General features: G+C 43.8%; 1 protein-coding gene across 1 annotated transcript; it reads right to left on the bottom strand.

Annotated features, from left to right (window-relative positions):
* Positions 1-4,728: 4,728 nt before the first annotated feature.
* On the bottom strand, positions 4,729-12,254 carry LOC310874055 (myeloid-associated differentiation marker-like protein 2; the record flags this gene model as incomplete). The annotated part of the gene is made up of 4 exons (XM_083786723.1): positions 12,095-12,254; positions 8,414-8,712; positions 7,814-7,941; positions 4,729-5,059 (listed from the first exon to the last, which is right to left on the bottom strand). Exons 1-4 carry the CDS (start codon positions 12,234-12,236, stop codon positions 4,729-4,731), a joined length of 900 nt encoding a protein of 299 aa, XP_083642849.1. The 5' UTR covers positions 12,237-12,254.
* Between the last annotated feature and the right edge of the window lie 1,753 nt (positions 12,255-14,007).

Below are 14,007 nucleotides of genomic sequence, written 5' to 3'. Positions count from 1 at the left end.
CCTCCTCCTGGTCGGATTCAGCAGCTACGTTGGAGGCGGCCTAGGAGCCATCTGTGGAATTAATATTATGAATGAAATTAGCTGCATTGTTTGACTGCATTCGTTGCAATACATTTAAGTTTGGAGATTTGTGTAATGGTGTCTCATTCCTTTCCAATGGGTAAATGTTGTTAGCTATAGGCTATGCATAGGATCCACATGTGATTTCTCATTGTGAGATTGGCCATTATTATACTATTTATTAGCCATGCTATGTTACCGAGATGTGTATTCTCCCACATTACACCACCTGGTGTATAGGCCATGCAAATTAAAACTGAAGGCAGCGAAATCCAACGAAAAAATAAGGAATTGGGATAAGATAACCACACAAAGAAAAGAAAAAAACACATGAATCTTCTGAAATCCAATTGTTAAAAAAACCCGAAAGAAACTGATGCCTTCCACTCTTTTTGGACTTATAGCCAATAACCCGTTTGATATTATTTAATTTAAAAATATATCTATAGCCATTTCCACCGTATATACGTGTAGAATTTACTACACGTGAATTTAGACAGGTAGTTGGCTGCAAGCTTGTTGAAGCTGACAAACATTGCAGTCCAAAAGCGTGTGGTTATTATCTTGACCAATTTTTTTTTTCTTTTTTCGTTTTGATAACGAAATAACTGCCTTCAGTTGTTTTAATTTTATGGAATTGCGTGGCATGCATGCGCCTATACACTCGGCCATCATAAACCAGGTGGTGTTAATTTGGGAGAATGCTCTCCACGGTTCCACCCCCAAATAATAAGTGGAATTGGAAGGAAATTTGATTACCAGATACCCCGCCGACCTCAACCCCACCGAAGCCCTTTATGCTTTCGGTGCAGAGGGTAGAGGCGGCGAGGTCCTCGGCTGGTGTGAGAACCTCCAACGTAGCTGTTCCTCCTCCCGTGGCCGACTGCTGCCGTCGGTTTGCGGTGACCTTTGGATTGAATAATCTATTGTCAATTTCAATATAAGGCAATAGGCCATGGAGAGCCACCTCTATTAATCCCCAAGCCATTCTGGTCAATGTCAATATTCAACTCAAGTACTCAACATACCTTCTGTTTGCTCGTCCTCCGGAGATCGGCAAACCTTTTTTTTATCTGTGCCACACTCTGCGGGTGACTCCGGAGGATGCACAGACGGCCGCCTGCACCTCAGCCCACGCCTGCTTTATATGGTCGAGGCGGGGAGGCAGGGAAGGAGTCCCGTAAATGGCCTGTTGACGTGCTTTGACCTCATGCACGAGCACTCGAACTTCTTCGGCGGAGAACCGAAGAGACCTCCGTCTGTTTGGGACATCTTCAATGTCCACCATCATAATAGCTTTGCACAGACCGCAGGTGATCAGCTGACTTTTAAAGGCATAATTGGCTGGAAGGAGAAAACGCCCTAAACACTCCCATGACTAATTCAAGGCCGTTTTGCGCACTCCACGGGGTGTCAAAACATGCTTAAAATTGCTATATGACTTTCCACACGCCCCCAGCTCATAAAACTGTAATATTATATGCAATATTATATGACTTGCATAATGGAGCCCTAAAGGTCTTAAGAATAAGGTGCAAAACCATAAATAATACATAGCCTACACAGGTCAGTGATATAAATGAATGCGCTTGGCGTTTACAAAATCAGACACTTGTGCTAAACCGGTTTTTATTGATGGTAAAAATAAAAAAAAGGCTCCTCCTTCACCAACCAAACACCATCGAAACAATAAAATGGCTCCTCCTTCACCAACCAAACACCATAAAAACACTGGCTCAACTAAAATTCATTTGGCTCCTCGTGTCAGTGGTGGCCATTCAATGGTGTTCTGCAACGAAAATAAAAAGATTTCAGCATGAGCTGTACACTCGAACAAAATACATCTCCCGCGTGAAACCTGGTATATTCTTCGTCGTACGACGTGGTGTGTTGCATGCTGAAAATAGCAGATTTACAAGCTCACAACGCGTTGTGTCCACCACACGTTGTGAGCTTGTAGATCAGCACATGGAAATATGCAGGCTGAGCCGTTTAGAAACTTTCCCCGTCACAATAAAAGCGCATCAGCTTTCACATGTTCATTCCATATAAAGAAAAGAGCAAAGTGGGCAAAGATTATGAAAATATAAAAACAATAACATTCATGTAAACAATCCAATTAAATTTAGTGTACTGAAAGTAATTTGAGTATTTCAATACAAGTAGGATTCAGTCAGGAATGTATAAATGTATACTGTGTGTTTTTTCACCGTTAAACAGGGTATATTGTCACCGGGGGTGTGTCCCTGATACGGATCCGGGTTCTCATCCTCAACCCGAGCCTGTTCCTGACAAGGATTAGACAGAGATGTGCCTCGCATGACATAATGGCACAATTTGAAAAAAATATATAATACATAATATAAATACACACTTTTCCACTATTTAGTTAGATAGTGACTGACCTGTGGTTTAAGGGTTTCTAACCATGCGATTATTTCATGGAGCTGAAAATATCTCGCAGCAAACTCTTCTCCCTTCTGGCTCCAAAACTGTGGAATGCACTTCCCATTGCAGTCAGAACTGCAGCATCACTCCCAATCTTCCGCCGTAGTCTGAAAACCCACCTTTTCAGACTCCATCATGGCCCATAGCACTTACCCCACCCCCTTAGATAGCATTTCTGTAGACTTAGATAGCATTTGATACAGACTTATAGCATGTTATGTAGACAGCACTATAATTGCATTGTATGTAGTCATAGCACGTCATAGTACATATGTATAGCATACCTTAACCTCCTCCTCCTCCTTGTGGCTGGGTGGAGCGCAGATGTTGTTGGCTTGCTGCTCCTCAGACATCACTGCTGTGTTCGTGTACACACACACACTAACACTAAAAGAGTAATATTGTGATATTTAGTCGACTTAAGTATAAGACTAGACTGAGACCAAACAATTTCAGATGGCTAAAATAGGACTAAAACAGTGTTATTTAAAAGTGTATTAAAGACTAAATCTTACCTGTCAAAACTAGCACTGCATTATGGCTATTAAGACTAAAAGACAAGGATTTTTTTTATATCCCACCACCTCTCCCTCTCTCAAACTGTCTGTTATAAAGCAGCTAACTCCACCACCTCTCCCCCTCTCAATCTGTCTGCTAAAGCAGCTAACTCCAGCACCTCTCAAACTGTCTGCTATAAAGCAGCTAACTCCACCACCTCCCCCTCGCAAACTGTCTGCTAAAGCAGCTAACTCCACCACCTCTCTCCCTCTCATGAAAAGAGGAGTTAACGGGCATTTATGGGCACTATTTTGCCCGTAAACCTCAAGTTTAGCAGCATATACAGTTAATATACGGTAATATACAGGTGTGATTGTGGTACAATTCGTGAGTTTACGGGAGTTTGTTGAACAGTTTAATGGGAGTTTCCTGTAATATACACATCCGTATTCCATGCTTCTTGCGCAGTGACACAAACGCAGAAACGCATTGAACACAGGATAAAATCACTACAGTAGAGCAGAGTCAGATAATTCAAATCTACACACAATGGCATACAACTGCCATTGTGTGTAGATTTGAATTATCTGTCTCTCTGCTTTGAATTATCTGTCTCATTAGCTATGAGAGACGCACACACAAGCACAAGACAAAGCACATTTTAAAAGAGCGTTGTAATGTGTTGTAATACTCCAGCAATACATACATATGAATAAATATGTGTCATAATGGATGCAAGTCGACAGACATTTTATACAGTTTTGGAAAGTAGCCTACACATGCATGCACACAGGTGCACGCTCATGCACGCACGAACATAGGCGCGCATGCACGCAAGACAGTTTATTCATAAATTAAGCGCATTAAGCACGAGACCAGTGTTGTACAACTTCAATAATAGAAAAAAAGAATGCCCTCCAAAAGTCCCACATTTGTAAGAATTCCACACAGAAACATACTGTATACCAATGATTTTACATAAAAAATAGCACATCTGCATATAGTATGCATTAATAAATAATTATTTTTTGTAAGTTTGGGTCCGACCCACACATGCACGCACGCACTCACGCACGCACACACACAGACACACACGCACGCACTCACTCACGCACGCACACACACACACGCACGTGTTGTGGTGTTAAATGTCTCTGTTGGACTGAGTGTTTGTTTTGGTGTTAAATGTCTCTGTTGGACTGAGTGTTTGTTTTAGTGCTAAATGTCTCTGTTGGACTGAGTGTTTGTTTTTGTGCTAAATGTCTCTGTTGGACTGAGTGTTTGTTTTTGTGCTAAATGTCTCTGTTGGACTGAGTGTTTGTTTTAGTGCTAAATGTCTCTGTTGGACTGAGTGTTTGTTTTTGTGCTAAATGTCTCTGTTGGACTGAGTGTTTGTTTTAGTGCTAAATGTCTCTGTTGGACTGAGTGTTTGTTGTGGTGCTAAATGTCTCTGTTGGACTGAGTGTTTGTTTTTGTGCTAAATGTCTCTGTTGGACTGAGTGTTTGTTTTAGTGCTAAATGTCTCTGTTGGACTGAGTGTTTGTTTTAGTGCTAAATGTCTCTGTTGGACTGAGTGTTTGTTTTGGTATTTAAATGTCTCTGTTGGTCTGAGTCTTTGTTGTGGTGCTAAATGTCTCTGTTGGACTGAGTCTTTGTTGTGGTGCTAAATGTCTCTGTTGGACTGAGTGTTTGGTAAACAAACAGCACCACCGCGACCGCGACTCATCCGCGCTTGAAGCCGCACAGCCCGAGCAGCGTGAAGGCCAGGTCGGTGGCGAAGAGGCCCAGGTTGACGAAGGTGAACAGCGCCACCATCAGCTCCACGGCCCACACGCAGTAGCTGGGCGGGCACTCGGAGGGCCGCGGGTTCCCGCGGAACATGAACACCGGCCACAAGACGGCCGCCGTGGCGTACAGAGCCACGGAGAGAGCCAGGAAGAGGAAGGAGGCGCGGTCCAGGTCGAACGGCACGCACTTCCTCAGCTTCTTCAGCACGTTGACGGCGATGATCAGAGGGATGATGGGGAAGGGGACGATGTACAGCACCACACACCTGGAGAAACACACACGAAACACATGAAGTGTGGGTCATGACCGAAAGAATAAGGTCGCGAATACAAGCGGCCGAAATGAGTTTTCTTCGACCGGTGGCTGGCATCTACCTTAGAGCTAGGGTGAGAAGTTCAGTCACACAAGAGAGACTCGGAGTAGAACCGCTGCTCCTTCGCCTGGAAAGGAGCCAGCTGAGGTGGTTCGGGCATCTGGTTAGGATGCCTCTCGGGCGCCTTCCCAGGGAGGTCCTCGACGCACGTCCCACTGGGAGGAGACCCCCGGGGCAGACCAAGGATCACGTCCCACTGGGAGGAGACCCCGGGGCAGACCAAGGATCACGTCCCACTGGGAGGAGACCCCGGGGCAGACCAAGGACCACGTCCCACTGGGAGGAGACCCCGGGGCAGACCAAGGCGCAGTTGGTGGAAAGACATCGACATCGACACTGGCCTTGGAACGTCTCGGAATCCCCCAGGAGGAAGTCACTAATGTTGCTCTGGAGAGGAAGTCTGGAGCACTCATGACCCGACTATGGATAAGCGGTTTTAGATAGATGGATGGATGGATGGATGGATGTTTCTATGTCAGTGGTTCTCAAACATTTTCATGTTAAGGACCCCCAAAATTATATATAATTGGCTGCCGACCCCATTCTGAAAATATGTTGTTCCAGGACCGCTACTCAACATTTATAACCAGGGCTGCACATAAGTGGTGCGCCACCGCGCATGCGTTGTCAAAATTCAAAATGCGCTGTCAATCAAGCGCCGGGAAGCGCTTCTGTGTACCAACAGCCGGGGCCGCCTAGAATGATTATTTATTATGGCCAGAATACTAGTAAATTCTGTGGCGAGAGCATTTTCCACCGACTGCCACTCAAAGTGGCTACTGGCCAATCACAGCGCGTCTTGCACAAGTGCACTGGCCATTGTGGCCAATCACAGCGCGTCCTTACTCGAAAGGGGGAGGATTCCATGCTGCTTTCTGCTGGGAGCTGGGAGGAGGGCGGTTGACAGCAGGAGGACACTGGACAGGAGTTTACTACTGAAAAAACCTGACACAAATAGTTTCGTCTTCTCCGTTTCAGATAGCAAACTACTGTAGTCCCCGGTGTAAAAGGTTTGCTTTGGATGCTTTGCACTCTTCCCATTTGCCGCTGTGCTTGTGTTTGTTTTCCGGGTGCTGGAGCAGCATGGTTGCTCGTGTGCGATGCCGTCTCTCTCGCTATCACAGCCTAGCACCGGCCACCGACTTTTTACAGGTAGCCTACTAAGGTTTTAGTTCCGACATAGTGGAGTGGGAAGAGTTTAAAGCATTGCGGACTGGCACTGCTGCTGCCCAACATGAACACCGTGTCTCGACATACTGTCCCTTATTATCGTAAAGTCGAGTAGTGTACACGGTCACTGTTTATTTTTGCACCGAGGAGCCATGTGTGTCTGACTGTCTGACTACGTCGCCTCAGAAAAGGGAAGCCTGATGTATGCTTCGCCGTACGATGTGTCGCATGTTAAAAAAAATAGCTGATCTGCAAGCTCACAACGTGTTGCAACACGTTGTGAGCTAGTAGATCGGTTATTTAAATACAAAATAATAAAAAATCTAAATATTGCTTTGATGCTCATATTATCCTTAGGAAGTATGAAGTTGTTTTTATTAGAATATGCATTCCATAGGGCTGGACCACACATGGACCTAGATTTTAGCAAATTTAGATATTTTTAATAATGGTATGAATCTACAACAAGAGCCATTCTAGGGCTAAATCTAGAGTTGCAATACCCTCCATTGACTCCCCACTCATCCAATAAATATCGTTTTGCTATAAGTTATTCATCCCTCTTTTATCCATCCGGCGAGACGGGTCGCCGCATTTTAGGAGCACCAAGAAACTCCTCCAGGTGCTCCTAGACCAAAGTAGACCAAAAAAGTTGTGTGCAGCCCTGTTTATAACATCAGTTTCTACATGCTGGGGACCCCTACTCAACATTTATAACATCAGTTTCTACATGCTGGGGACCCCTACTCAACATTTATAACATCAGTTTCTACATGCTGGGGACCCATACTCAACATTTATAACATCAGTTTCTACATGCTGAGGACCCCTACTCAACATTTATAACATCAGTTTCTAAATGCTGGGGACCCATACTCAACATTTATAACATCAGTTTCTACATGCTGGGGACCCATACTCAACATTTATAACATCAGTTTCTACATGCTGGGGACCCCTACTCAACATTTCTACATGCAGTGGGGACCCCTACTCAACATTTATAACATAAAACCTTAGGGTACTCAACATGTCCGGGTTCACATTCTAACATGTGGAATAATAACTAATAACGCCAGTCAGCCAATAAACAACCAACTCACAGCGTCAGCCAATAAACAACCAACTCACAGCGTCAGCCAATAAACAACCAACTCACAGCGTCAGCCAATAAACAACCAACTCACAGCGTCAGCCAATAAACAACCAACTCACAGCGTCAGCCAATAAACAACCAACGCACAGCGTCAGCCAATAAACAACCAACTCACAGCGTCAGCCAATAAACAACCAACTCACAGCGTCAGCCAATAAACAACCAACGCACAGCGTGAGCCAATAAACAACCAACTCACAGCGTCAGCCAATAAACAACCAACGCACAGCGTGAGCCAATAAACAAGTTAAACAACCAACTCACAGCGTGAGCCAATAAACAACCAACTCACAGCGTGAGCCAATAAACAACCAACTCACAGCGTGAGCCAGGGCTTGCCATGGTATCCCGTCAGCGAGACGAAGATGAGACAGGAAACGAACGCCTCCAGAACCTTCCAGAAACCGGGGAGAGCCGCCAGGTAGCTGCCCTTCTTCCTGTCCAGGATCTGGCAACCACAACAACAAGAAAAGGACAGTCATTTTTGATAAAATAAGCACGGTCTCTTTTCTAACTTCTCCGACAGCAACATTGTTGTTATTATTCATGTCGTGTCTATGATATGAATTGATTGCTTAGGGCCTGAATGGAAACGAGAGCGCAAGCCCTTGCCTTAGCCTCAACGACCTTACAGGCGTATGCAAAGACTCAACTTATGTAACAGTATTTTATGTAGACATAGCACTATATAGTGTATCATATATAGAATAATATATTCCACTGTTAAGTTCTTATATGATTCTAGATGACCATTTCTATGTATGTGATGTATCACCATGTGTTGTTCTTATTACTGTAAATCTCTATGGATTAAGAGTGTGATAAATTATCATTTTGGACAGAGTGTAAACTGTAAACAAACTGTTGCTGTTTATACATTTATGTCTAATTAACTAATCAATCAATCAATCAAATCATACCTTGTCCTTGACGACCTCCAGCAGGTAGGCGGCGCCACACAGGAAGGCGAGCGCGGTCATCAGCCAGGCGTAGACGCAGCTCCAGCACATGTAGAAGTTGGCATAGGCGGCGGCGGCGGCCAGGGTCATCAGGGCGGAGCTCATGGCCACGCCCGTGGCGAGGTCGGCCCAGTCCAGACAGAACAGGTCCAGGATCACGTCCAGTTTGAACAGCTCGATGACGGTGATGACCAGAGTGACCAGCGGGCAGAACGCCCAGCAGAACATGGCCCACACCCAGTAGCTGTGGCTGCCCGCGCCTGCAGAGAATACATGAACCCATTTAGTGCCCGCCCCGCGCCTGTAGAACATAAATAAAGTATTAAACATCTGCATTATTTACAAGAATCTACTCAGTTAGAGAATGTAGAAGAATTGTTAATTTGCCTGTTATCTTATATGGTACCAACATCAATACACCATGGAATTGTTGACAAAATATTATAGAATCGACAACAAAATAGTCTTTAGTTTTGGTTCCGAGAGGCTAAATGTCATCAAATGGTGGTTCCGTGGCTCAAATCAGACACAAGTTTGTTCAAACCACGTGACGTCCATTGGAAAAGCATTGAGGCCATGAAACACGGACGGAATGTTTGAAATGTGTGATCGAGGCCTTAGACATCGTGTCTTGCTTTTGTCCTGTGCATAATGTCTGCCAGCCAGTCAGCCATGCAGCCAGCCAATCAACCAATCAACCAATCAACCGAGGTGATGGCGTAACGAGCTAGTCTGGTTAATAAACCAGACTAATATCGCACGGATCCGCGGGATATTAGTCTGGGGAGGCTCAGCTTGGATTTCATTTCCAGGGAAACATTTTCTCAATTGGTCAGAGCTACTGTCAGTCAAAGGTCTCAAGCATTGAACGTCACTGTACCAAAGCCCGCCCATATTGCATACCGTGTCCCTATTGGGCGCCCACATTCTCTGGTGTAGGAAATGGGCGTAAAATTGAGCCTCTCCAGACCGAAATCCGCCGGTAGGCAATTTTCTTTTGCCAACGGCTGATTCGGTCTGGTTTATTAACACATTGTATGCTAGAGTTTTCTATTTGCTCAGGCTTGCTGGTGCTAAGCGATTAACATTGGACTTTTGAACTTTTTAGGGGCCCACAGCGAGGGGCCTCTTATAGCTAGAATCACATCGCATAAATAAAAAGTAGGCCAAACATGTCCACTTCAATTTTAAAAAAAAATTATGATTCTACCATCTTCCATTCTGGAGATATTGACCTTTTTCTAAAACCTGCTTTTGAAGGCACGCTGCTCGCTTGAAAAAACAGCAGAGATATGGAAGGTTGAAGTTGACAGACATTGACAGACAGATATAAAAATGAACACAAATAATATCATATACATACTACACACTGAATGAAAGCCCTGAATGTCTACTTTTAGGAGGAAAACAAATACACATGGTCCCATGTATAGTTTGTCAGTAATTGGCTATTGAATGCAGCTTGCGCCCACCAGAGAGGATTTCAGAAAATGCATGGACCAGAAGAACTATTATTCACAAAATAAGGCCTATAGCGAAATGTACATACTATATACCGTATGAAACAGAAGACTCTCTGCTTTCATAAGAAAAATACTTCTACTGTAATAATAATAAAAATCACACCCCTGTGAAGTGAGCAGTGCAATGCACAACATTGCACTGCTCACTTCACATGGGTGTGATTTTTATTATTATTACAGTAGAAGTATTTTTCTTATGAAAGCAGAGAGTCTTCTGTTTCATACGGTATATAGTATGTACATGTCGCTATAGGCCTTATTTTGTGAATAATGGTTCTTCAGGTCCATGCATTTTCTGAAATCCTCAGAGTATTTTAGACAAGACAAGGAACTGACAACTAAATATTCACAAAATAAGGCCTATACATACTATATACCGTATGAAACAGAAGACTCTCTGCTTTCATAAGAAAAATACTTCTACTGTAATAATAATGAAAATCACACCCCTGTGAAGTGAGCAGTGCAATGTTGCACTGCTCACTTCACAACATTGCACTGCTCACTTCACATGGGTGTGATTTTTATTATTATTACAGTATTAGTTTTTTTCTTATGAAAGCAGAGAGTCTTCTGTTTCATACGGTATATAGTATGTACATGTCGCTATATGCCTTATTTTGTGAATAATAGTTCTATAGGTCCATGCTTTCTCTAATCAGACCAGTGTGTGTCCAGTGGAAACCTCGTATGAATCTGATCTCAGGTCAGAATGGGCTAAAGTTCTCTCTGAAAAAGAGAATTTTATAAATGAAATGGATTCAATAGTCTAGTATTGACAAACAGTATATGGGATATGTGTATTTTATTTGTTTTCCTCCTAAAATTAGACATTTAGGGCTTTCATTCAGTGTGTAGTTGATACTTTATTTATGTTTATATCTGCCTGTCATGATAACGTCATGATGATGATGATTCTATGCACATATGTGATCATTGTCTCAGTAAACAAAATCAACAGATCGTTTGATAGCATAACAGTGACTTGAGAGGTTGACATGTCTGGACATGAACCACAGGAGCGACTCAACTCGCAGTGGGGGGGGGGGGTTCCACGACATGTCTGGACATGAACCACAGGAGCGATAAGCGTAGCCAGGCTGGCTGTGATTTCGACAAAATGACAGACAACACGATGGCTTCCGCAGCTTAGGATTGTATTAGTTATCCATTACAAACGGGTCGATTACGTCCCAGACGCCTTATCACTGCAATTGGCTGGCGAAGGCGCTATGGCGATTATGGTGATCAACTGCCGAGAATCTTTTTTCCGAGAATGAGAGTAGCATTGCAAACTGCAAAACGATCGATCGCAACTCGCAGTGTGGGGGGGGTTCCACGGTGTGATATCTGCTAGCCTAGTATACTGCTTCTTTGTCCAAACATGGCTGACGCGACGGCGAAAAAAAGACAGTTGGTCAGATGTATACTGCTTCTCCTATGGCGGTCCTTCGAGAATACGTCATTCGTTTCGCGTATACCTGTCCGTGAAATGGCGATCGACCGTTGGAGATTATTATTGGTTTATATACGGGTTTATATTTCCGAGAATGAGGCGGCAGACCGGTGAGTTGTCGTTGGAAAGAATTAGAGAGGGCTGTGTCGGCGGTGCAAGGCGATCGCAAGGCGCAGTGGGGCCTGGGGGGGGGAACTCAAACTGCCAAAGCGATCAAGAGACTCCCCCCACAAAGCTTCCTCGGGAGAAACCATGTAGAAACAGGAGGGGAGGGGGAATCGAGTGTATTCACAGACACTAGAGTATGGGTAACTCCATTTTAGATGCCCTGACATCTGCGTTGGTCTATGCCGTTGCCGTGCAGACCCATACGTGTAATGGAGGCATTGGAGGAGGGAGCGTCTTCGCCACAGACAGACCTCTTTTCAGGAGGGAGGGGCTTTTTACTCCCGGATCACATATTGGAGCTTCCTGGAGACGAAAGCTGTTATTTTCTTCGGTGTCCTGGAGCATAGGACGTTGATGTACAGTAAGCAATAAAAAAACGTATAAAACGTATACATACGCTTCGCGCGTACGGCGTTCGATATTAATAAAGCGTATGGATACGTTTCCAGCATTTTTTGTGTTAACCAGGCTAGTAACGAGCGACTGCGGCTCTACCTCTGCAGGCTCCCAGGAGGAAGGTAGCCACGCCCAGGACCATCTGGAGCATGTGCAGAAGGCCACGCCCCCCCAGCAGGGAGGAGGGCGTGAACACGGCCTGGGAGAGAGTGTCCTTGACCGAGGCCAGACACGCCCCCATCTTCTGACCTTTGACCTTCTGACCACCCTGCTCTCTCCTCTCCTCTCCTCTCCTCGTCGGCCTTTGACCCAGGAGGAGGTTCTTCTGATTGGTCAGTCAATCTAGGATTTAAAAGGAAATTGCAAAAGTAACCGTTACTTTAAGGTGTTAAAACATTTATATAAATAACATGTTAAAACATGATATAATTAACATGTTAAAACATGATCATTATATAAATAACATGTTAAAACATGATCATTATAATTATAAATAACATGTTAAAACATGATCATTATATAAATAGCATGTTAAAACATTTATATAAATAAAATGTTAAAACATGATCATCATATAAATAACATGTTAAAACATGATCATTATATAAATAACATGTTAAAACATTTATATAAATAAAATGTTAAAACATGATCATTATATAAATAACATGTTAAAACATTATAAATTGTGGATCTTGGAAAATTCAGCGGTTGAATGTTGGGGTATACCATTGAAAACATATACAGCAAAAATGTCACATTTTAATGTGACATTTTAATGTGACAAACTAGGGGGTTATTCATGATTCTGAATCATTGCAAAGCATTTGTCTTTCATGAAAAACACGCGGCACGAAAAACACATCGGCACGCAACGCGAGATAAGGGGACTATTTCACCAACACTGACCAAAGTGAAGCAATTGAAGCGCCAAAATGAATAAATATATATATGAGACAAAAAAGGGACTCCTGCACATCAAAAAAGACCCGTAGGAGGTGCAAGTCTAGTTAGCAGGCATAGACATCGAAAAAAGAAAAATACCTTCTAAGGAAGGGACTATATATATATATATATATATATATATTTGAACGCACCTTAACGGTCCAGTTGTCTTCTCTCTTCTCCTCTGCTGTTACTGCTTTCTGGTGTCCCTTCACCCCAGGACGGTGTTCTATAAAGGTCATCCCCCTCCCCTCCCCTCCCCTCGGCTTTGTCGTAAATACCGTTAATTTTAAAATGTGTGTTTATGTAAATCATGTCAGGCAGAAGATAATTCTAATCTATAGACACAGGACAGTTTAAACCCTGTCCAACATTTGCAGCTTCATGCAAATGTCCAACTTAAACACTCACTCCTACCACTGTGGAAAGAGACAATAAAATATAGTTTTAAAAAGAGAGAGGTGCCTTTCTCGCTTTTTAGAGGACATGTTTTTGCACTGCCGACAAATGACATCTCCACAATATCAAGTTGGAAATGACTATTGTTTTGGTGTGTGCGCATTCGTGCATGCATGTGAGTGGGTGCGTGTGTGTGTGTGTGTGTACGTGCATGTTTGTGTGTGTGGGTGTGTGCGTACATGTGTGTGTGTGCGTACGTGTGTGTGTGTGTGTGTGTGTGTGTGTGTGTGTGTGTGTGTGTGTGTGTGTGTGTGTGTGTAATTGTATGTGTGTGTGTGCGTACTGTGGGAGGTCGGGTGGGAATCAGGAGTCAGAATGCAGTATCAAGGGTTTGACACACGGTGGCGCCCCTTGTTTTATTTCAGATAATGTCAGACAAAAGTCAATATCACATCAGATTATGCATGAGACAACATTCTTCCTTGAGGTCAGGTCTCCTTGGATTGAAATGTCACTGCAGAGGATGAGAGGGGTGTTAGCAAGCGGTCAGAGCACAAGGTAAGTACAGGGTTGGGGCCTGAGACTCCGGTCTAGGCTATCTACCAACTAGAGTTCTGTATAACTTTCCTCTTCTTCTTCCCCAGGGTCCAGAGGGTGCCAGGAGGCTC

The sequence above is a fragment of the Protomyctophum parallelum genome (genome assembly GCF_964188405.1).
Source record: "Protomyctophum parallelum genome assembly, chromosome: 17".
NCBI lineage: Eukaryota > Metazoa > Chordata > Actinopteri > Myctophiformes > Myctophidae > Protomyctophum > Protomyctophum parallelum.
The sequence above is the reverse complement of the archived record's forward strand: the minus strand, read 5'-3'. Positions and strand labels throughout refer to the sequence as shown.